The 23,694-nt window shown below is 45.1% G+C and overlaps 1 protein-coding gene and 1 long non-coding RNA gene across 3 annotated transcripts in view; one reads left to right on the forward strand and one right to left on the reverse strand.

Moving 5' to 3' along the window:
* GRN (granulin precursor) overlaps window positions 1-21,299 on the reverse strand; it is a 906,558-nt gene extending 885,259 nt beyond the window's left edge. For both annotated transcript variants that reach the window (XM_069634286.1, XM_069634284.1), the window contains exon 1: window positions 21,205-21,299. In XM_069634286.1, the coding sequence (XP_069490387.1) occupies window positions 21,205-21,267 (63 nt within the window). In that variant the 5' untranslated portion in view covers window positions 21,268-21,299. The remainder of the gene's footprint in view (window positions 1-21,204) is intronic.
* Window positions 21,300-21,391: 92 nt separating this feature from the next.
* On the forward strand, window positions 21,392-23,230 carry LOC138521445 (uncharacterized). The gene is made up of 3 exons (XR_011283047.1): window positions 21,392-21,485; window positions 22,669-22,763; window positions 23,102-23,230. It is a non-coding gene; the product is annotated as an uncharacterized lncRNA (long non-coding RNA).
* Window positions 23,231-23,694: the final 464 nt, after the last annotated feature.

Raw genomic sequence — 23,694 nt, forward strand, 5'->3', positions numbered from 1 at the left:
AGGAGCACCACTTCTATCCCAATTAATTTGGCCTGCATCCAATTCCATCTCGATCTGGAATTCTAATGCGATTGCCAAATCTCTGCAGGAATCGGGTTGGCCAGTAACGCATCTTGTATTGTGTCTAATGCATTTATTATTGGTGTGACCACATTTCGGCTGTATTTTGTTTTGATATGGTGTAATATTCTTTGGGCATCTTGGTTCAGGATGGTCTTTTTATGTAGCTTCAGCCAATTGTGTTATTTGGAAAGCACTACAAAGATTTAGGTAAATGTTTGTGCGCACAGAGTCTGCTTCATTTAAAACTAGACACTGAAAAGGGATTCTGCAGCAACATAAAGGGAATGAAAGACATATCGAATATTGGCACTATTGCCAGGACTTTGAAAGAGAATTGGAAGCAATAGGTACTGTAAAGAATTGTTACCTCATAATTAAAAGCTAACAGTACAGTACGAAGGCATTTTAAGGAATCTTTCAGGATTGCGGCAGGGGAATCACACAGTTGCAGAAATTATGCAAAATACTGCCCACCTTCTCACATTGCTCCCAAGTCCAGGAGACCCTCCAGTTCCTTGGAAATGATGGAAGTCCTTTGAACATTATGCAGTGGCAGTATGTGGGACAAATTCTAGCGCAGAAAGAAAAAGTAAATATCACCCTTCAGGCATTGCCTGGGGACACGTGGCCAGGAGAAATTTGATGATTTGCCTGAACTTCCGTGAAGAAGCCAGTGGTCTCAATGAATACAAGAAATGCATTGTAAAATTAGACATGAAACAAAACTCAGTATAATATTGGAATGCTACAAGTTTGGAAAAAGATTTCAAAAGGAGAAAGAAACCGTGGAGGTTTTTATTAGGTCCCTTCGAGAGTTAGCGAGAACCTACAAGTTTAGCCAACAGACTTATTTACGTTTAAGGGACCAGTTTATGCTGAAATGTTGGGACGGCAAAATTAGAGAGCGTTTGTTTGAAAAGGGCGACCCTCCTTTTGGAGAAGTTTTACGAATTGGCAAGGAAGTGAAAACATGCCACCAAGTGTGTCAAGGCTCTAAAGAAAGCAGAACAATCTGGTGGAGGGTACCGCTGAGAATGTTGTGGCCGTCTCCAACAGTAAAATTGCAGTCAAACCAAAAGTAGTTGCCAATACTAGCAAACAATCAAAGGTTACTCTTGACAAACGTTACAGATGCGACGCTGTGGAGCATCTCGCCATCAAGAACTCATGTCCAGCAAGAGAAGTGAAACGGACCAAGTATAAACAGAAGTGTCACCTCGCAAAGTGCTGTAGATCGCACCATAAACATGATTGACGAGTCGTGTGGTCACACATAGAAAGCAGTATTCGCAGTTAAAGAATAAGATCTGAAGGGCCCAAGCATCCCGTGTTGATCAATGGTTGACAAGTCAACATGATAATATCAGGAGCAAAATACACCCTATACCGAAAATGGTCTTTGGTGTGGCGTTTCTGAATATGGCTTTGAGAGATGTTGACCTAAAGCCTCAGGTATATGGTGGTGTAAACAGCAAAGTGTCAGCAGGTTCAAGGCAAGTTATGTGTTTAAAGTGAGGTTTGCATCTGGAAAGGTATGTCACGGAAAGCGGAAGTATCCCATTGCTGAGTTGGCTACAACAGAAAAGGTTGAGTATCAGATTGAACCAAGGATTATGAATTTATCCTTTGCGACACTGATAAATTACACTGACTGTTCAGTAGCAATATAGAATGCCTGAATGGATTTGTGCATAAATACGGTTGTTAACGTGAGGCGAGGACCATTCCTATGGCTAAGAGAACAAGTTAAAAATGATTTGTTGAAATTGAAGCAGGATAGAATAAGTCGTCGGAATGGGTTTCTCAGTTGGTGGTAGTTGCAAAGCCCAATCACAAGCTGAGACTGTTGATCCTAGATCATATAATAGGTGTTATTGCAGATTGCCATTCTCTTCCAAATATTGCGGAAACACTTTCAACACTAGGAACGGCACGTGGGTTTCCCTCACTAGACCTCACATCAGCATATCGCCGTGTCGGCAGCATGCGTTCTTCAAAAAAGCATTCATCAAACATTCAAAGATGAGCCAGGGGTCATATGTTTCCAGGACAACGTACTGGTATTTGGTCCAGATCAGCAAACACAAGATCAGAGATTGAAGAGTCATGGCCATGTTGATTGAAAGGTGCCTCACTGAGCCAAGACACGTGCAACTTCAACCAGGAAGAAATGGAGTATCTTGGTTATAGTTTCAGCTAAGTGAATAAATGTAAAGAGAAAACTGGTGGACAATATGAGAAGTGTGACAAAATCAAGTAATAAAAGGAACAATGCTCTTTTGCTGGCATGGTCGAATTCTACTCAAGTGTTTTCAAGCTTGACAACAAGACTGCCAATATGAGCTCTATTAAAGAACAAAGCCTCTTTTGATCGATCTGTGCAATGTGCATCTGAATTCGAGGGTATCAAATTTGCCTTTGAGAACACATCTTCTCTGCAAATGTTTTAAATGAGCAGGGAAACCATCTCCACTGACAGAAGAAACACTATTGGAAGGGGTTTTCATGCAGATGAGATGGAAGGGAGCGAGGAACATGTCATTGCTTTTGCATCACGTTTATCGAAAGGGGCAGAAAGCAATTCTACCACTGAGAAAGAGCTGTTGGCCATAAAATGGGCAGTTGGAACATTTAGAATATTTTTGTGGGGTTCATGTTTAACGATAAGGACAGATCACAAGCTGTTAAGAGACTTGCAGAAGAAAGGATTAGATGCGTCATTGAGGACATAATGGGTTGTGGAACTTCAAGGAGCATCGCTTTGAGGTTGAATACCTTCCAAGAAAAAGGAACATTCCTGCTGACTGACTGTCCCACTTAACCACTAATACAGATGAAGAGAATGACAGTGAGCGTGATTGTGTCGGATTGTGTCAAGTGTGGAACAGAAAATTGTTGCGAAAGTGGAATTGGAAGAGAGCATGGCCAACAATGTGGTGCTAAGAAAGGAGAACCATGAGTTTAAAGAGAAAAGGATGATTACAAAGGGGGTGTGTAAAAGGATCAGAGCTGGAAGGTTTTTGGTGAGGGACGATATGCATGTGAATGGAGAATATGTTGAGAGGTGACAGTCATTCCTCCCATTGGTACAAGGAAGAGGATTGTTGAAATAGCCCATGAAGGGCATCAAGGGATTACCAAGACGAAACAGTTTGTGTGTAGTATTGCTGGCCTGGGTGTGACTTACAGTTTGAGCGCGCTGTAAGAAATTGTGTATCTTGCTCATTGAGCGTAAAAGATTTGGTGACCAAGGAGAGTCCCATGAACTTGTTTCTGTTCCCCAAATGCCATGAGAGAAGGTTGAAATGGACATTGTGGTCCCATTTGGAGTAAGGGTGTGCACAGCAGAAGTATTGCATAGTGATGATGCATTGTCAAAGTGGGTGGAGGTGAAAATCACAATGAGCATTACTACAAGGGAATGTCAGAGTCTATGAAACAGGTGTTTAAGCGGAAAGGATGCCCATGTGTGGCGATAACGTACAATGGTGCTCAATTCAATTCTAAAGAGATATGCCAGTACCGGGCAGAGAATGGGGTAAGTTCAAGCCCATATATCAATTCCAAGCCAATGGTATGGCTGAAAGCCACAACAAAGTGAAAGGATTACATAATATGGGCAAATGATGAAGACTTGGAATGTGTGGTGGAAAGCAGGATTGAGGCACATCGATTTTCACCAAATGGGGTGACCGGTGTGTGTCCCCCTTTGAGTGGAGTAGGAGGAGGAAAACAAATTGCAAAATGTGTACCCATGAATGAAGAGAGCAAGGTGGACTTGGTAGAGTGTGCCGAAAGCTAGCTCACATGTCAGAGAGCTAAAATGCAAACAAAATGAATTATTAGAGGATGAAGGCGGTCAAGGATTACTGTTTGCAAACTGGTGATTTTCAAGAGTGAAGTTGCCCGTGTCTTTGAGTCAAGGGCCATTGAAAGGGTCAAAGTCCTGTAAAATCAAAAGTGTTTTCCATAATGCTGTCATGATGGAAGATGGTAGGACCTGGAATGTGGATAGAGTGGTGAAAGTAGAGGATCAGAATGTTCCTGCGGTCTCTACTGTAGGAGAGAGCAGAGAAATGGATGAAGTGGGAAGGAAAAAAGGAATACGAACAAGTCATCGTGAGAAATTCAGACTATGAGGTTGGCCTGTGTGACAAAAATTGGTAAGGTTTTTTTTTATTTAAAAAAAAAAAAAAGTGCACAGCAGTAGATACAAATCCTCCCCTAGGCCCCCCCCCCCCCACACCTCTCCTCCCCCTGGCCCCCATATATGTGTTTTTAAAAACACTATTTTGTTCTGTACTACTCTGATAGTGTGGTTTATGCTTGTTTAGGGAAGGGAGGTGTGTACTATGCTGGATGATGTGAGGATGCATGGAACGTTGTGTGGATGAGTAGAATGTATGGGCTTGAGTGGATGCTAGAATGAAAACGCACAAGCGTCTGAGTGGCTGTTGAGGATGGGCTTGGTGATAGGACGGCCCTCTGGTGGGCAGTAATATAAACTAAAACAAATACATATGTCTCACTGATACTTCATACATCAAACACTACTTGGTTTGTCAATGTTCCCACTCATGAAATACAGTTCTGTCTTCAATTCATTTCTCGGAAACACAGAACTACAGACAATTTTCAACCGCACACATGACCATAATGAAGATACTCAAACCAACATTGGCGTGGTATGAAGCTTAGAAACGTAACATGAGAATTCAGCTCTGTAGGAATGGGGGTGGGAGTCCACAACTATGCCGTACAGTGAATGAAGTGCCATGACTACACTCAATGTGTAACCATGTGTTCCAAATGAAGTGGGAGAAGAAACCCAACATCCATTTTCAAAGTTTGCACGTGTTTTAAAAAAAAACGGACTTGATTCGGATGAGCAGGTTTATAGCCATACACCTGTTCGCCGATACCTATAATCAGAGGCACAACTAAACTAAAACTTTGTTGGGGCGAAGGTCCAATGTTTCAAATGGTGGCAGAGGGACGACCGACAGACTTCGAGAAAGTGAAACTTAATTGAATGGAAACCCTTACAGTTATCGCCATGGACCAGCTCTGGGAACAAACTGCCAACTATTCAATTAAAAGCACATTCGGACAGTAACATTGCATCAATTCACTGTAGCATTTGAAGACAAAATGCCATACGGTTAAATATAAATTGAAATTTTATTTATTTCGGCAACAAAAAAAAAACTCATCAAAACAGTCATAAAAACAGTCGTAAGAACATAAAGGGAAAACAAATAATTGCCAATAGCGTCACATGTTTTCCAAGAAACACCAAAAGGCAGATAGAGATAGATATAGGGTATCCAGTGAAAAAGTTGCGGAAAAAAGTCCCAGCCGAAAAAGCCATTTTTAAAAATGCATTTATATATGTGGGGGGGATAAGGGTGATAAATTACAGTAAGGGGATTACATGGGGGAGTGTGGGGGCTCTTCCCCCACTTACAAATGCGGTAAATATGTACACAAAAAGACTGATGTTTGGCACAACTTTTTTTTACATGGAACCAGAACAATTTCACACACACATTATAAAATGGTGAATGTTGGCTTTGTGTAAGCTGCTAGTTCATGGCACATGGCCAGCTGCAACTCAAAAGTGTGGGTCAGTCATCACTTTGCCTATCACCACATAATAAGGCATAGCAAGACCAAAGAAAATCCACTGGAGGAAAAAAGTTTGCATGGACATAAATAAGTAGCGACCACTGAGATGTTTCCAATAGAAAAATCAAGCTTTCGCAAGATCTGATAACCATCCCAAAAATCACCACATCAACAATTACAGCATTGAAACAGATTACACAAATACATGCATGTACTAAATGTTCTGAACACCACAATAACGCACCATAAATGCACGCACAACCATTCTCAAATATCAGCTCCTGCAACACACACACACACACACACACACAATTTTGTAAAGTTGGGAGTAAAGATTTTTTACGGAGTAAAAAATTTAAATTCAATTGCCAATGGGAGTATTTTATAAGTGAATACAAATGTTTCAACTGAAAATCTGAAATAATTTATTATTCCGTTGCACCTACTTATTCATACACATTTAAAAAGATAAATGTTTACTTCTTCCAATCAGGCAGCAATAGTAGTTTATTCCTGTGGTCCTATATGCACTACTGGTCAAAACATGTCCATGTAGCTTTGTGGGTGAAAGCAGGAGCACAAGGGCCTACATGCCCGTTTATTTTTTGTTGGGAGTATTTTTACTCACCGTTTTTAATTTTTGGGAGTATTTGCCTATCCTGATGGAGTAAAAGTGGCTGATACACTGCTCATCTGTAGGCCTGGCCATAGCTTTTCATATCTGCACACGACATTGCAACCTTGCCCTGCCCCTATTTTAGCCCTGGTCTAAAAGGATGACTTCAGAGACCATCTGATGATCATTGAACTACACTAGAAGTCATTCCCACATAATCGGACATCACGCTGTTAAAGTCATGGCAAATGTCTCAGAATGGTGGGTGACGATTTGTGGACGAGCTTAGGGTGACTTAATGCATATGCTAAAATCATTCCTTTAGAAAACTACTTGTGCCTGATGCTTTTAGAATGACTTGCTGATCACTTCGAGATTGCACGTTTGTCTCCGATTTGGGAATGATTCTGGGATGACCCGATGACTTCAAACATGTTTCCTAGTGATGCTCTTGTTCTTTATGATTTGGGGATGATTTATGGATTACTTCAGAACAGTTTGAAGGATGATATGCAGAATACAGATTGTCATTCCGCTTTTTATTTTAGTTGCGCTTGTGCTGAATGACCACCAATGTGGCAAGGGTAAAACCGGAGACTATCGTGCCAAAGCGGAAGCCAGGCCTTAACATAGCATGCACCCCCTGGGTGAAAATCCTTTGCCATCCCAGTCAAAAGCAGGAACCCAGCACCCTCACAATCAATACACGTCCATACCAACTGCACCGTATGTGCCAGTATTCACATGTATGCATGTTTGCTTTGCGCATAAGCCAACAATTAAGTCAACCATCAAAACCAAAAGGACCGCCAGGATTTACAAAAAAATGATAGGATTCAAAAAAGAAAGAAGCAATAAACAACGGAACCTCAAAGGCCCATCAACCGAGGTCTCTACTACCCACAACCTACCAAATACAAGCAACAAACCGTAAACAGCAAAGACTAAACCCAAAAGAACAGGAAAAACACGAATCTAAAGGAGGACGCCCACTCAAAAAGGAACACAACCCGCACATCATGCCTTGCCATAAGAAATTAAGAAACCCCAAACCACTTGGAAAGGCACCGACACAGGATTCCACAACCCCATAAAACTAGACATAAACATCCCAGATGGCCCAAGGAGACTTACAAATAACTGAGCAAAGAGACTTCATTGCTCGCTTCCTGTCCACACAACAACGTGCTAAACAAAACTGGCACAGCAACAACGAACCGACAGCGTCCTGAATACAGACAACCAGGACACCAAATTGAACACAATATACCATCCCAACCCAGGCTCCACCATGGACAATACCCCAACCAGAACAAGGGACACGTTGAAATCCATCACACTCCACACCCCCCCACATCACTAAGACTGAACAGAGGGTTAGATACCCCATTTACCACCTGGAATGAACCTGAACCAACTAACTCTGCAATAAAACTTATCGGTCTACTCGACAAAGACTGATCAACAAAGAACCACCCCACCCAACAGACTCAGCCAGGGAACGCCCACCTGCAACCAAAACCCAGCCAACACACCGGTCAGAACAAACAATACTAACAACCCGAAAGGGAAATCAAGCAAACTACACTGCAGCCTCCTCAAATTTATATCCATAGCAAAACATTAACAGAAATCCATGATCTCGAAAGCCAAAGAGGCACAGACGTGCTCTTCCTTACAGAAACATGGCTATCAGACAACTATAAAGTCACTGCAAACGAAAGCAATACCCAACAATTATAAATGTATTCATGCCAACAGAAAACCGAAGAGGTGGAATCACAATTATACATAAACAGACCTGAGCATCTCAAATCATTACAACACAGAAGACTACGAATCCCTGCTCATCAAGATGGAACTCCAATGACCAATCCAACATAGTATTCCTCCCGATCTATGACCACCTTCTTATAACCCCAACTTTGCAACAAAACTAGTGGACGAGACCCCCATGCTATCAACCCACCACAACAACCTAGTCATACTGGGAGATTTTAACATATGGTTCACTAGTACAGAGTAAACACACTCTGCGCACTCCTGGAAACCTTCTCCTGGATGCAATTTTCTGCAGGTAACAACTATGCGCATTGCCCCCACCTACACCAAATGATATTCACTACATCACACCCCAAACCCACCTACCGGCCAGGAAGAGATACTCCACTACAGCAAAAAAATAAACAGGAAAAACATGGACCTAGAGGCCCTGACAAACCGTCCCAAGAGAAAGACCCCACTGGTACAAACAGATACAACAGAAGACACGCTCAACTAATGGATCACCAAGGCCCTTGACCAATTAGCACCAGCTAAAACATTCAAAGCAACAGAAAAAAACAGCAGCAAAATGATTAACAGAACTGAACAAAAATCCAAAGCAAACAAAATGGAGAGCAATACACCAGACGAGACAAAATAAAATACCTAAAACAACTCAAACTGTACAAAGCAACAGTCCTCAAGGTAAAAGAAACTACTCTGCCACAAGTAGAGAATCAGCAAACAATTTGCAGAAAGAACTTCGAGATAAAAAAACCCGCCTGCAAAACTTCCATCACCCCTACCAAACACTTTGTGAAAATCACCAATCATATCAGAGCAAAAATAGACAATACAGGAGACAATCAACCCAATACAACCACGACACCAGACGGAACACAGATTAAAGCAAAACTCCACTGCTTAGGACCAATCACAGAGGAAACTTACGCCACACTTATCAGACACCAACCTTGCAGGATCTCCAAGGGACCCCTGCCCCTCCTGCCACCCCCCCACCAGACATCTTCAAAGGAATCCCCATCCACAGAACCTGTGGAACCTAATGAATCTATCACTCAAAAGAGAAATAGTACTGTTCTCCTTCAAATCAGCATACATCAAACCACCGATTTAAATAAAAAAATGTTTTTAAAAAGGTCAGAAAGCGCATTAGAGCCAAGCAACTACAAACAGATATCCAGCCTGCCCTACCCAGCGAGGATCCCCACATCTACAAAAACCCTCTTAAACATGTAGAAACAAACTGACTACTCGCCCAATCAAAAGTTGGCTTCAGACCGATGAGGGGAACAGAATCAGGACTCATCGATATGGGACGACAAGAAAATAGACAGCCAATCAGCCCTCCTATTCGGCTTTTGACACAATCAGCCACGCAACACTAATAAAAAATTGATGTAATTAAGCATAAAGGAATCTGCAGTAAAGTGGCTTACCTCATTCCTAACAAACCAACCCAAAGAACCTACCTACCCCCACTCACCTCAAACACCAAAAATATATCCTGCAGAGCCCCACAGGGTTCCATCATCTTCCCTCTACTTTTCAACATCTACATGTGCCCACTGATGAAAATCATTCTATCACACAGACTTACCGCCTACAACTACGCAGCCAACGGATTGTGAAAACAAAACACAGGAACAAAACAACCACCTCACAGACATACAACTGGATGACAACGAACAACCTCTAACTTAACATAGCAAAAACTGAAATAATGCTCAGCCACAGGATTCGAGAGAGGGAACCATAACTGGACTAGCTAATCGGCATGGCAATGCAACCAGAGACCACCATTGTAGTAAACAACCTAGGACTCAAGTCAACGAAATCACCAGAAAATGCTTGCTTCTTCCTCCTACAACTACTCAAAGGATTACTCACTACCTCTCCTTCCCCCACAGAACCCTCACAATCACATCCCTGATAATCACAAAAATTACCTACGCAAACAGCCTCTACCTAGGAATGCAGGAAATGCTCGCTAAGAAACCCCAAAATGGTGCAAAATACAGCTGTTAGGATCCTACTAAGACTAAACAGAAGAGACCACATCACTCTAGCACTGTAAAGCCTACACTGGTTACCAGTAAAAAAGCACATCGAATTCAAAGCACTCTGCATCGCCCCACAAAGCCTTGCACAGCCAAGGAGCGGAATTCCTCCAAGACTAGATTAGCCAGTATCGCCCAGGAAGGGGAACCAAGATCCAGCAACGACCTACAAATAGAGGCAAAGCACCACAAAAAAAGGAAATTCGGCGGAACATTCTCACGTCTAATTACCAACACCTGGAACATCATGCCTAAAGTAATTACACCACAGAAGACCTTCAGGAAACTGCTAAAATCCTGGCTATTCAGCAGACCATGACAACCAAGAAGGAACACCAGCAGCAACAACAAGGCAGACAAACACGTAGAGAGGAGAAGAGAGGCCAAATAAACAAGAACCTGGCTAGATTCTGTCAATCGGCATCCAAAGCCACCCCCCACTCCAGAGAGACCAACAAACTGACCGACTACTAATCCTCTGCCCTTCCTGCTCCTCCTACACAACGGAGGCATTTACACGAGATCTTTGACTAGCCACACAAACATAAAGAGAACCATTACTATGCAGACATCCAGAGTGAACCACCCACATAATAGCCCAATACCATCTAAAATGCAGCAAAAAACCAAGATGCCGGACTAGTTTACAGCTACGACCACCTGTGACTCAATCCCTTACAGACATCTAACCAGTGCACACGACCAACCCATTGTAACCACCCACCACCCTCTAGGCATGGAATCTTACCCATACACAAGGCCGCTCACAAATGACATGAAAAACATCGACAGATGCCAGTTCCTCCTGCTTCTGAACCTATCCTCCCAACCTCCCCCTTACCCCCTCGCACCCCTTTCTTTTTTTCAGAGCCACCAGAGCGCATGGCAACTGCCCCGGGATGGTCGCGGTTCACCTCAACTTAACATATAATGCCAGTAATGATACTATAAGGAAACATGCCCACCATGGCTCTGCCACACACTCGTTGGCTTTGAAAAAAAATGCCTTGCCACAACAAGAAAACATGTCCAAACTGGCTGCACAATGCAGGAGAGTCTAGAAGAGTAATAATGCACATCATGTTTGCTTTACCCTTGATGCCCTGTGAAAAAGCCACAGTAAGAAATGGCTGGACTTTCTGCTGGAAATGCCAGTCTAAACACATAAAAGCACATATACTTTCTAGAAAAATGTACTGGCATCTATGATGGATATCCATTAAAAAGTCCATCGTGACTGGGATTCCAAGATGGGCGTTGAGGGGAGAGCAGTGTGATCGTGGAGCTCTCACCCCCCCCCCCCAGGGCCAAAGAAAATAGAGAGATTAAAAGAGCCTTCCACAGGCGGGGATTTATCGATGTAGGCTGCAGGGCCTTCATCTCTGCAGTGTGTCTCTGCAGTGTCTGAGGTGGGGAGGCACTGCGCCTGCGGCTGGTGCAGGCCGAGCAGAGACACGTTTGCAGACCGTGAGCAAGAAGAACCACTCGGGGAGAGCCGGGGCGGCCGAGAACCCAGTGAGGCTGCAAGGCTCCAGGAAGCAGCCACTTGTGGACGGCAGAGGAGACCGTAAGGAAGGAGCTGCCTGCATTATTGACTGCCCACTGAGGCTGGATTTATGGAAGGGGGCTCCACTGCTGGCCAGCACCAGCGGGAATATAGAGGCGGTACCGCGCCACCCCACACCGGAGAAACGGCGTCTCCAAGATCAGGTGGATCCGGAGGGGCCATACCCGTAGCCCACTGCTGAGAGCTGCTCAGCGGAAAAGAGCAACCGGAGCAGCAGCTAAAGTCGAGAGGCAGGATGGCAGCGGCCCGAGGGGTAATACTGCGCGCCCTGGCCCAGAAAAAGGGTGCAAGCAGGCAGACTAGTCAGTGCAGGCAGAGATCACCAGCTTTGATCAGAGTGACGGTGAGGAGTGGGGGAGCGCAGCAGGAGGGCCCCTGTCCAAGCTTTTAAGCCAGCACTTTGCAGAGAAGACCAGAGTGCTCCCTGTGGTGTTATAGCCAGGGCGGCTGGAGGCCCATTTGAGGTACATTTAGGCTTTTGGAGCTGCATATAGTGCTTCAGCCAGTGCACAGCAAGGGAGACAATGGAGCAAGAGGCACACCACGTATAGGAGACCGTGACTGGTGGGGCCATGGCCTTCCCGTGCCAATCCTGAGGCCGAATAGAGGGCTTAAGAGTCCATCTAAATCCGTGGTGGGCAAGGAAGAATAAGGGAGAGGCCATTTGGTCTGGCTCAGGGCAGAGGGATCCTGGCACCACGGACAGGAGGAGGGTCATATTAAACCTGAAGAGGACCAACAGTGGCTCACCTGCGCACTGTTAGAGGGGAGTAACAAACCCCCCACAGCCTCTGCACAGTCAAGGGTTGACTCACAAAGGAGGAGGTTTCTACGCCCTGAAAAAGTGGCCAGAAGAAGTCCGAGATGCAACACGATATCGGGGGGACGGGGGAGAGAAGGGCAGGGCTCCCCCCACCAGACCGAAAACAAGGGGCAGGACATGCAAGCTGCCCCCAAGTCAGTGAAGAAACTACACAAGGGCAATCTGCAGAGACTCTGGCGCAGAGACAGCGAGGTACCGGCTGGGAGAGATCAGGGGGCAGGAGAGGATTTGGGGATGCTGGCAGACACTGCAAAAGATTAAGTGGTCAACCAGGAGGTCCTTTGCCAATGCCTTCAGGATTTTGGGGAAAAGATAGGTCATTATGCGAGCAGAACTGTCCCAATCGTTGCAAGAGGTTAAGTGGGACATAGGTTACAGAGGACAAAAGGAAGATCGACGAGCTGGTAGAGCAATCAGCAAGGGTCATGCAGAACCTCGAGAACCAGAGCGAATACCCTGAAAACCGCTCGAAAAGATCTAACTTCAGAATAAAGGGCCTTGCTGAGGTGGTGGCGAACAAGGACCTACGCACAATGGCGCAGCAAGTGTTCGCGGATCTGCTGGAGGTAGAAGACTGGTCAGGGATAGAGCTGGACTGCATATAAAGAGTCGGGCCAAAGAGGGGCGAGTCAGGGGACAGACCCAGAGATGCAGTGGTGGCCTTACACGAGTATGGGCAGAAGAAGTGCTGGTGGCTGCCAGGGGGGCTAGAGCTATAAACTACAATGGCTCGGAACTTCAGCTATTCTGGGACCTAGCGCAGACCATCCTGGAGAAGTGTAGGATGGGCCCAGTGGTGCGTGCCCTAATGCGAGCAGACATACGCTATAAGTGGACCTTTCCCTTTGCACTACTGTTCGAATGGAAAGGAAAACTGCATTGGATCACCACCTGCGAGGAAGATATGAAGATTGAGGACGAAGGGTCACCAAGGCATGAACAAAGACCGGCAAGAGAACCGCTCGAGAGGTAAATGTGGGAGTGGACCAAGTTTTCGACAGGGGGCTAAAATAAACGTGGCCTAAGGGGCCCAGGTTTAACTCCCCCGATGAGGGGACAGGAGTGGAAGGTGCATGATGTCATGCCCATTGACACAGGAGCTCCATGCTGAGGGAAAAGGGGGGTTACAGAAAGGAATGTTGTAGCCCGCCTGGGGGATACAGAGGATGTCTTGGTTTATCTACATGGTCTAGGGGGACCCGCACATGTCTACTCTGGGTTGTTACAAGGGCTCAATTCCAGAGGTCAGGGATGCTAGAGGCTGGTTGAGCCCACCCGGAGGGGGAAGGGTGGTGGCAGGGGAAGTGAGATCCCAACGGCAGCCACTCAGTGCGAGCCGCACCGTAAGACGACCATGGGAAAGAGGGAAGTGCTTCGGGTGGCCTCCCTAAACGTCAGGGGACTCAATTCCCCGGTTAAGAGAAGGAAGGTGGAACAGTTCTGGGGGTGGGGGAAGTCAGGAATTGAAGCCCTCCAAAAGACATGTTTGGAGGAAAGCCAGGCATACGCTGAAAATCAGGGGTTACCGCCATCTGTTCCAATCCAACGCTCCAGGGAAGAGGGGGGGTGTTAATCGCTATTCAGGACATCCTAGGCTTCTAGGTCATAGCTACAGAGGGTTAGTGTCTGGTGGCCTCTTTACAATGGGAGAGGGGGACAATATATAATGGCAGCAATCTACGCCCCCAATACTGGGCAAGATGGGTTCTTGCGGACGACACTGATCAAATTGGAGACTTTTACCAAAAGGGCAGATAGTATGAGTCTTTAATCTGGCGTGGGACCCAAGAAGACAGCACAAGGCTGTTCCATAACCAGGTGGCACCATCTGTCTGCTTGAACACACACATGGCCTAAGTGGGGTTGGTAAATAGCTGGAGGGAACTGAAGGGGGGGCTACACATTTTATTCCCACGTTCATAGATCCTTCTCAAGGATATATCACTCCTGGATTTCGAGGTCACTATTGGGTAGGGTTGCAGGGATAGAGCTAGGAGTGATCACCTCGTCAGACCATGCACCATTAACGATTACCTTAAATATGGGGGAGAACGAACCAGGCCTGTGATCTATTTTATTCGTATAGTGCCCATACACAAGTGTTTGAGCGTGAGAACTACGGCAGTGGAAGTCCTTAGCCACATCCTTAAGGATGGAGTCCTACATGAGGACAAAGAATAAAATATAGGATTTTATTTGCACTGAACACAACTGAGGGTGTACGTCTGATATGCAAATAACACGGGAAGTACGCTGCAAAGGGAATATCAGCTGATTAGGGGGCAAGTAAATGTTTTGAAGGCTAGAGCTGCAGAGCGTTTATTGCTCTAGCTCCAACAGTGGTATTATGTCAAAGCCAATAAGGTGGATCGCCTGTTCGTGAGGTTGATTAGGACAATCCTTAAAATGAAGGTGGTGGGCAAGAAAGCACTGCTCCACCTGACATAATTTCGGTCTTCACAGAATAATGTTCAGCTCTGTACACATCCGATTCCCCCAGGAAGGAGCCCAAAGGGAATACCTGTCCCAATGCACTCTCCGCAAGAATGCTCCTCAAGAACAGGAAGAACATGAGGGAGACATTACTCCCGAAGACGCAAGGGCAGCTATAGCTGCCTTGCCATCAGAAAAGGATTTCCAGCATGTTTCTACAAAAACTTTAGAGAGGAACTGATACTGCGCTTAGTCCAGCTCTTCAAATCTTTGGAGGGGGGCAGGGTACATCACCCAGACAATGGAAGCCAAGGTTGTGCTGCTCCCAAAGTGGAGTAAGGATGTCACTATGCGGTCCGTAACAATCGATTGCCCTTATTGATCTAAACAAAGATCTACACCAAGGTTCTGGTGCCACCCCTGGATAAGCTCCTCCCCGAACTGATTGATCTCGACAGTCCGGATTTATTAGGCATAGATAGACCTCGGATAACATTTGGTGGGTCTGTCATCTGATTGAAAAAGTAAATCTAGAACACCTGCACTTATAGTGTTGGATGCCGAGAAGGCATTCGACTGGGTAGAATGGCCGTTCATCTTCCATACCTTGGAGGTTATGGGATTCGGTTCTAAATTGCTTTCAATGGTAAAAGCCAACTACTGAACTCCCTCCTTGCGCCTGAGAATCAACGGGCAACATTCCCAGAGGATCACAGTCTCACGAGGCACTAAGCACGATTGCCCGCTCTAATATGCCATCCACCTGGAACCGCTGTTGGCCAGCATTAGGGCCTCCCTGGATTTTATGGGGATTCCCTTAGGGGGTGAGGAGCATAGAGTCGGAGCGATTGAAGATGACCTGCTCATCATGATCACAGAACCAGAAAACTCATTTCCAGGAATCTCACAGGAACTTCTCTTTGGGGAGGTGGCAGGGTTAAAAATAAATGCCCACAAGTCTGAGTTATTAAATGTGACAGTCCCTTCAGAAACGGTTCAGGAATTGCGGGCTATAGTACCCTTTAGATGGGTGGAAACCAGCATTAGATATTTGGGGGTCCAGATTACTGGTTCTCTGGGTGCTCTTACTGTACCAACTACCCGCAGTTTAGTGGGAAAGCTGCACCGGCTGCTGGTGGAATGGGTGTCCTTATCAATATCCTGGATACAGCGGACAAATGCCCTTAAAATTGTGGTTTTGCCAAAAGACCTGTGCTATTTCACGGCCCTCCCAGTGGGCCGTTCTCAAGGTTTCTTCAGGACCCTTCAAAAACACTTGGGGTCATTTATTTGGAACCGCAAGAGACCAAGGGTTGCTATGCAGATGCTAATGCCTCCCAGAAGCAAGGGAGGGCTGTGAGTGCCAAACATCTGTCTCCATTTCCTTGTGGCTCAAATCAGAGTGATCGCAGGAAGGTCTGGTGTCAAATGGACGAAGCGGTGGTGGGCTCGCCGCTGGACCAGGTGTTGTGGCGACCCAAGGGGGTTAGACCTGCAAACATTTCCCGTAGGAGGATAGGGGCCCTAGTGGGGGCTCATGGGATGAGCTGGTGCAGAGGGTGAACTTTACCACCTTCCCCTCCCCGCTGACATTGCCGTTTAGGAATTCCCAGTTCACATCAGGTATGAAAAGGGATGCCTGCAATGGGTGGGAGGCGGCAGGGTGCCACAAATTACATGGCATGTTCTTGGGTCAGGACATCAAATCCTTTGCACAGTGCAAGCAGGACTTTGGGCTAGATGAGGGGTAGAGGTATCGATACTCAACTGAGGCACTGGCTTACAAATCCAATGGTCAGGTCAGCAGCCACCAGGTATCTCACACCCTTTGAATGGTTCGCAACGATGGATACAGACAGGGACATGGGATAATAGCAGAAGGGGCAAGGAGCCAGGCATGGCACTATATGGAGCAGTGGGAAACTGCAGTGGGAACTTTGGACGCTATGGGCAGATATCCCCAAGCTCACACTGGCCACCCAGATTCAGGAGATGTGTGTTTAGATAATGGCCCAATAGCATCTCACCCCAAAAAAACTACATAAATTCTACCAAACTACGTCAGCGCTCTGCTGGAGGGAATGTGGGGAACTGGGATTGTGGAAGCATATCTGGTGGAAATGCCCAGTCATACAGCCTTATTGGGACATGATCCATGCAGCAATGAATAGTATTTTTGGGAGGCAGATACCGGACAACATAGGGATGGCCATCCTGGTAATGGACAAAGTTCTGGAAAATCTACCCTCGAAAGCTCAAACAAAAACATAGTAATCCCAATAGTGGTGGCACACAAATGGAAACAAAAATCTGCCCCCACAGAACACTAATGAGTTAGTAAAATCTGGAACTTTGTGGCACTGGAGTGGGACTCGCAGGCCGCATGGTGCCCAAGGAAAATGAGATTGCTGGGGCTGGTGTGAGTACTTGCTCCACTTGGGGAGGACGTGTTTGATGGGGAGGCGAGGACTACGAGGTTGGGGAGAGGGGTTCTTAAACGGTGCAAGGGTCAGTACAACAGCTAGTGAGAGCTGGCTACTCACAGAAACCTGGAACCGGGAGCCATCTACAGAGTTTATGGACTCTGGGGCGGGGGAGGGGGAGACAGGACTGGGTGTGTTTTTGGTTACATGTGTTCTTACTGTTGAAAATGCCAATAATACTTTTTTTAAATTACATTGTTACTGTGCTGCGCTCACCAGCCAAAATCAGCTCCCTGGCCCAGCACAAACACACCCACACATTCTTTAACTCAACATTCACTCGCTTATTCACACACAGCATTCACTCACTCTTTGCATGAGGGGATCAGTTGTGACCTTCCTATACATTTTATATCCCCCTAAACCTGTTCGAAATAGGCACAAGGAAATATTCCCCCCCTGTGCATTTAAGAAGGGCACCTCTTGAAAATCGGTATTTAATTGAAAATTCTTCCTTTTCACCCTCTGCTTTGCGCAGTTGTGCATTTGGTGGGGAAAAGCACCTTGATGTGCACAACTAAGATTCACACATTTAAATGTCCTTTGTGCACGGTTCACCACCTTTTTGGCGCAAATGAAGGGAATGAGCATCCCATCAGTTGCACCAAAATCGTGGCACAATGGTTTATCCCTACTGATCACTTCTTTACTCTGTACGTTCATATTTCAGAGAGAGTAGTTTGGAGGTGTCAGAGGGGAATTAGGAATGGGAAAGGACACGAGAAGGAAATGATGCATGGGGTTTTTACTGTTTCTGCAGTCATTAAGCCCAGATTTGCTCATGAGCAGGTATTGTGTTAAATACCATTAGCTCCAGAGCAGATACTGGGACTGGAATAGTTAGCCCCAGAGTACGTACTGTGCATGCCATCATTCAGGTATTCCGTCGTATGCAACATATTCGCAGGTACCATCAAACGTCATTAGTTCCAGGGCAGGTACTGTGTTTGGAATCGGTATTCCAGATCCGGTACTGTGTCTAATTATTTGCCCCAGGGCAGGTATTGTCAGATGTAGCTGATGAGCAGGTACGTACTGTATCGGAAGTCATTAGCTCCAGAGCAGGCATTGTGTGTGCACTCATTTGCTCAAGCCAGAGGATGTGATGGGCCCTTGCCATTGACGCTAGAGAAGGTAGTGTATGCAGATATTCATCGGGGTGTTTTCTGTGTCTGCAGCCATTAGACCTAGAACAGACACTGTGCCTGCAGTCATTATCACAGAAGGGTCATTAGAGCCAGATAAAGTACCGGATCTGCAGCCTTAAGTCCTAGGGAATCATTACTTTCAGAGTTGGAACTGGAGACAGTACACCTCTGCAATCATTAGTCAGCGCAGGTATATATTGTCACTTGCACCAGACCAGTCCGTGTAGTAGCTACACGGCAGTTATTGTGTGCTTGCATTCCAGAGCAAGAACTGTGCCTTAAATGAGCTTTGGAGCAGCTACTGTGTTAACGATACAAACAGCAGACTGCCCGGTGTAATTTCAAAACCAGATGTTTAGAAAGTTACATTAAAGGCCTGTTTCTTGGCCCGGGATAGGCTGGCGACGGCCCAGGTGCATAGGTTAATAACTCAGGAGGAGGGCGCAGGAAGGGGCCCACGCGGCTGACTGCTGTTGACTTGTAGATTACTGCGATGCATTAGGAATATGCAAAAAAAAGGAATGCAAATTCCAAACGGGGCACATGAGACACACCCTGTGCCCCTCATGCTTTGTGTTGACAGCCTTTGAAGGATAAGTGATGGCTCATTTGTCAACCTATTGTTTTTGCACAGTATGCGCTAAACATTTCAGTGTTAAGAACTGCACATGTGGCATTTTTATTCAATAGGACTGAACAAGTATGTTATCTGACCAAACCTTTGCATTCTGCAAAGAGAATTAACGTGCCACACAGAAAAAACTATTTTCTGTAATTTCATGTCGCTTTATCTGACACACCAAAACTTTTTAGTCACATATGGCACATCCACGGGAAGATCAAGTGTCATTTTCCTGCTTATGTATTCTAGTGGCTGCTTTGGGACATGGACTAAATGCATCCACTCATCAAAGGTCTTAATTGTTTAAGTAAGCCAACCACTGCCTAGCGCGCATATCAGATGGCACCTCAATGACTAGGCAGCTTGATTAGGAAAGCAGGGTTCATTGTGTGTCACCTTGCAGACAGTAGTCCATGGCAAATTAATGCAGTGATGTGCGCAGCAATGGTTTGTGTGTTGCACAAGTCACCACCCTGTTCGTTAATGGCCTCTGTGTGGCGCTCCTGTGTGTAACAGCACATATGGCAGGAACGTTGTGTATGTGGCTCTGTCGAGTATGCCATACTGTCCCCCCACTACACAACGCAATCCAACAAGTTGCCTCAAATTGTACATTCACTTGGGCAATCGCCCTTTCTACATTGCCACGCCGCTGCAGGCCAGCACTAATAAGATGTGCTAATGCTAGTTCTGTTAGATAAAGCATAGGCCTGCATTTTTGCAGAAATAACCCCAAGGACTGGGTAATGGTGAGGAGGTAGCGGCTGAGGAACTGTGGACCCTTTACAATGCATTAGAAGCTGGTTTTGTTTAAAACGCTTCATTGGCTTATTACCGCACAGGCTAAAGATTGTATGAGTTACAATCCTTTCTATGTATGGTTTATTGGTGTCTCTTGTACGTTATCCTTTCCTGTCTAGACATAATTTCCTAAATATGTTTCTGTTTTGGCATACTCACACTGAGACCCAGCCCTTCATCTAAAATTCTACAGAAACAAGAAGCAAAAGAGCCATTGTACCCATTTTGAGTGGCTGATGTTCCTGCAATTTTCACATCCAAAAACCTAAGCTGTTCAAATATGTATGGTTACAAAACTTTAATGTTCGGGAGAGTGTTGTGAACCGTGATGGCAGCACCAAGCCATGAGTCCCGTTATGAATTTGTAGATTCCCACATACAATCCTTTTATCATTGACTTGTTAATACAATATAGAGATCTCTGTTGAATTCCTGAAATGCTGTGATTCAATGCAAAGCATACAGGAACCCTCATTAGCGCCATTTGTTCCCTTTCCCACTCAAGAGTTATTTCGAAAAAGTGCAATAGATTGTACCAGACTGTCCATTTTGGAATGATTACCTTCCACCAGAAAATAATTCTGATGGTTAGTCTAGTATTGTCCCTTTCAAAACACAAGTGAGTAGTGGTAGGGACAGAAAATTTGCAACACAGGGCCAGTGGGGCCTCAGACCCCGGTAGGCTGGTCACACGGCAGTGTGACACTACGGACAGTTTGAAACTACACTCAGGCAAGGCATTCCCTAAGAGATGACAGAAAAACCATATACTTAAGCAGCAACAGTTGTGTTTTCAGATTACATTTCTTCTATTAAGTATTTGAATTACAACGTAATGAAACGAGCTTCATTTGTATAGCAATTATTTATAGATCTTGAGGAGTTTTGTCACACGACACAGGTGTAGTTTCAAACTACTAGTCTGGGAGTGATGTGGGGTGTGGTTGTATTCTAGTGTTTCGCCCCGTTTACGTACTGACATTTTTTTCTTTCAATATGCGATAAGTACACAATACAACGAATTACAGCTTCAGCCTCTTAAATGTGCATTTCCGGAGGTTGCAATTGGGCTCCTCTTACCAATATATTAAATACGGTGCGAACGATCTAAGTTAATGGATGCTAAAAGAAATGTATATAAAATTCACTACGAGAGCTGGATCACATGCACTCACCCGATGCTGCCTGGAAACTGAAAAGCAGCGTTTCGTAAAGGGAGGCCTTATGTTGGCTTTCATTCTCAATTGAACACATATTTAAAGTCCCTATAAGACCCGATAGCATTATGTTTCTTTAAAAATGTGCCGACACTTTCTGAAATGCCTTTAAGGCGTCACGATGTGTTTTATGTATTTCTGAAATGCCGTTAAGTCGTCTTGACGTTTTTAAGTCGGAGGGTTACGTGCTTAGAAATAGATTCATTTAGGAAGGTGGATTCAATGCTGTGCACGGGGAGGTATTTATTTTTTATTGTTTATTTATAAGGCGTTTAAACATCTCAATAGTGTTTCAAAGCACCAGGTATATTTAGGTGCCGGTGGGTTTGCTTTTCCTATTTTGATTTTGGTTGACGATAACAATTAGTTCGCCTTTAAACTAGCCATACTGTATGCAGAGGTCTTCAATCTGTGGAGGGCGCGGCCACATGCCTTGGGGCGGGAGGGGGGGGGGGGCATTTAAATGTGCATTTTACACGTTCATAGGAAAGTAATTTCCAAACTCAAAAACGCTGCAAACTGGTTAATTACAAATAAATTCTTCCACTGTGCTGACAGCAGTTATTTGGAAATTAAACTGGCTTCATGGATGCCAACGTTTGATTTTCACTACAGAGGCAGAAATGCCTCAACCCATTGCCCATCCCTAAACGCATTTTATAGTACTTCATTTTTATAAGTAATTGCAAAAAGTAATTTAACATATATAACATCTCAGCAACGGTCTGTTATCCTGCTGAGCTACCCATCTACTATCGGGCAAGTCTATGCATCCCTTGATGTACTAAAAATCAGTGCATTACCAACAGTACTTTGGGTGCACCACTGCCATAGAAGTGATTTATCGTGGAATTCATGTATATCTTCCTGCTGTGGGTGCCAGGCCTTCGCCTGCATCAGGCACCATATGTTGCAGAGAGGCCAGGGGCCCTCGTGTCTGGCATGGCAGCTGTGGCAGAGTCTGGTGTACTTCAGCGCTGTCACCAAACTGCAGTAATAGCTAAATGGCTGTTACTCAATGTTTCCGAAAGTTAGATCGGCGGGTTAAGTACTACCATCTAAGATATGTACATGAATGATTGGAATGCCAGCAGGCTGGACTTCTCAACTATTCTAGGCAGGGAATAGAAAAGGTAAAATATAACAAGCTGATGCTCTTTCTCTCGCGCTCTCTATCCTTGTTTGTCTCTGTGATTTGAGTATGAGTCACGTTATCATTTATGTGCTCCAACTGCTTTATGTTCTCTCTGCCAGCTGGTGTGGACTGGCCTATAGGGAACTTTGGAGATTTCCTGGTAGGGCTCTGCACCCTAGGTCCCTTTTGTGTGTAGGGGAGGATGTGCGCTGAATGGCAGAGTGTAGTGTGCAAGTATTGGTAAAGTCGATCTGGTACGTCTCTAATATTTTGTTGTACTTTTTCAGTTGCAGGAACACTATCATCCCATCTAGGACAGCAAAGTCCCCACCAGCATTGGCACCATCAAAAATCCTGACATCTGCAGTAGGACTTGCCGAAGGTAAGGATGCCTTTTTTAAAAACAACTGTATTTTGCTGTGGGTGAAGGTGGGGCAATTTTAAAGGAATAGTTAGGAGTCGCAATCGGGGATTTCAAAACATTTTTTGAGGCTATTTCTTTCTCATGCCCAGTTTGGGGCGGTACTGGAAGTTCACGTCTCATGTGGGAGTTGCATTTACAGTGCCCTGTACACTCTCCTGGTTTGCCAGCGTTGGGTCCTGCTTACTAGCTGTTGCTTAACACCCAAGAGCTGGTTTTAGCCCCTTCTCGTCTAATCTTAATTTTGAAGTCTCATGCAGACGCATGTATCCTTGACTAACTGTTTGTTTTCATTGCAGCAGCATCTCTCCAAGCGTCAGTGTATCAACCTAACCACCTGTGTCCCAGCAAGAAAAATCCAGTGAAGCACAATTCGAGCTAGCACTTCACAATCTGAACATGGAGTCTTCTGAGACTTGTATCAGTGTGTTTTTGTTTTTTTAATCCGACCAGTATTTCTGACCCATTTTTGGGAGGGGCTTTTTACTCCCACACGTTTCACATGGTTCCTTTGAAATCTTTGCATGTGGTGTTTGTCATTTCAAATCTTTATTTATTTTAATTTTTATAAACATTTTTAGGCATTTTAAACGTGACATACACTAAAGTGGGGGTTTGCAATCTTTTCACAGGTTGCTTTAGAAAGACTACTGTGTGACTGCACAGAGAGGGCTTTCTAAATCGAACTGTCATTTATGTTATGTTACCTGGCGTTTATATAGTGTCTTATATATCGTTGGTATGACCTCCAAAGTGCTGGTGGGTTGAACACCTCGGGAACCATCGTTCCAAGACAGTAGAGAGAGAGAGTGGCGTAATGTGCGTGGGTACACCGGATATAGTGTGCAGCTGGTGTGGTTGTTGGATGATAGCTGCTTCATAGCAGTAGGTG

This window comes from Ambystoma mexicanum, chromosome 13, assembly GCF_040938575.1.
Source record: "Ambystoma mexicanum isolate Mex_15411 chromosome 13, UKY_AmexF1_1, whole genome shotgun sequence".
Lineage (NCBI taxonomy): Eukaryota > Metazoa > Chordata > Amphibia > Caudata > Ambystomatidae > Ambystoma > Ambystoma mexicanum.